The 1,421-nt window shown below is 47.8% G+C and overlaps 1 protein-coding gene across 1 annotated transcript in view; it reads left to right on the forward strand.

Moving 5' to 3' along the window:
• The window catches only part of TFCP2L1 (transcription factor CP2 like 1), a 58,272-nt gene that overhangs the window by 55,973 nt on the left and 878 nt on the right, over positions 1 to 1,421 (forward strand). The window contains exon 15 of the mRNA XM_018558098.1: positions 1,062 to 1,113. Coding sequence (XP_018413600.1) covers positions 1,062 to 1,113 — 52 coding nt within the window. The remainder of the gene's footprint in view (positions 1 to 1,061; positions 1,114 to 1,421) is intronic.

Consider the following 1,421-nt stretch of genomic DNA (forward strand, 5'->3'; position numbering starts at 1 on the left):
AGGAATAATACTAGTTCCGATGCCGGGCCGACAATGCTATTTAGCCACTGTTCAAGTGACTGAATGCAGCGTTGACTGCACCCAGAAGCGGCGTGCTCCAATATGTGTGCAACAGGGACGTGCGGTCAGGTGAGGAAGAGCCTCACCTTGAATTATGGAGGAAAAAGCTGTCGGCTTCATGTCTCCATTCAGATCGGCATCTAACAGGTTACACAGCAGGGAAATCCTCCCTGCTGTGTAACCTGTCATGGACCCTCAGCGGTGAGGTGCAAGTGAGGGACAGGGAAGCTCCTAGTCTCCTCCCTTCCTCCTTTACGCTAGCTTGGGGGCGGAGCTTCATCGGGGGGGCGGGTGGAAATGCCTCACCCCAAACAAGAGGTACCGTACATCACTGGTATGCACTGAGCTCTGTCAACACTCAGTCCACACATAGCAGTCAGGCATTTACAGCTGTTCCCTCCATCACTCGCTTAAGTGGAAGCAGTGTCCAAGGTGGCGATGTCGGCGCTAAGGGGAAGTCTTCTCGCCTCTCAAGGGACAAATACTGTCAGTACTGCAAATGGCAAAAGCAGTTGTATGGCACTTTAAAGGAGAACTATGGGGTCAAGGCTTTTTCCTATAGTTCTCCGGGTAACGGGAGGACACAAACTAGCGTCCTCCCGTCACCCTAAGCTCAGTATATAGAGAGCTACAGCTCGCGGTATACTGAGACGCCGCAGCTGAAGAGGATCCCGACAATTGTCCGTCCGTTCCGCCAGTCAGCGCTGGAGGATCGGAGTGGGGAGGGGGGAATCCAGCAGAGAGCCATGACAGGATCGAGAGGTGAGCGAACGCCGGTTTGTGTTCGCTCACTTCCCGATCTACTGAGCCGACCTGTGACAGTCTCATTGTCACAGGTCGGCTAGAACTATGAGGTGAGTGAAAAGCACCCCCCTCATAGTTCTCCTTTTTAAAAGAAAAAAAAAATTGTAGTGTCAATGTGAACTTGGGGGTCTCATTTGGACCCTTGGTGATGTGTTACTTTCAGTCTACTTTAATAATCAGTATTCTGTTCTTTTCAGATGGTTCAGAACTTCCAGGATGAATCTTGCTTTGTCATCAGCACTCTAAAAGGTAGGTTGACTTTGAGAAGAACTGTATGCATCAAAACCTCATATATGAAAACGCTTGAGGGTCTGTAATGGGTCAGAGTTCAGACACTCCATACATTGATCAATGAATCATTCACATAATGGTTTCTGTAGCAGGAAATGCTGCTGAACACTTTACCAGTGCTTAGTCCTTCAAGATTTTATTTCATACTTTTATAGACAAGTTTTTTATGATATTGCAAATGCAAAGGAAGGGATTCCCTTGTTCTGTTCCACATGCTTTGCTTTTACAATCCAGGTGGTGATGGTAAAAAATTATTGCTGGATATA

Source organism: Nanorana parkeri, unplaced genomic scaffold (assembly GCF_000935625.1).
Source record: "Nanorana parkeri isolate BGI_ZX_2015 unplaced genomic scaffold, ASM93562v1 scaffold320, whole genome shotgun sequence".
NCBI classification, from domain to species: domain Eukaryota; kingdom Metazoa; phylum Chordata; class Amphibia; order Anura; family Dicroglossidae; genus Nanorana; species Nanorana parkeri.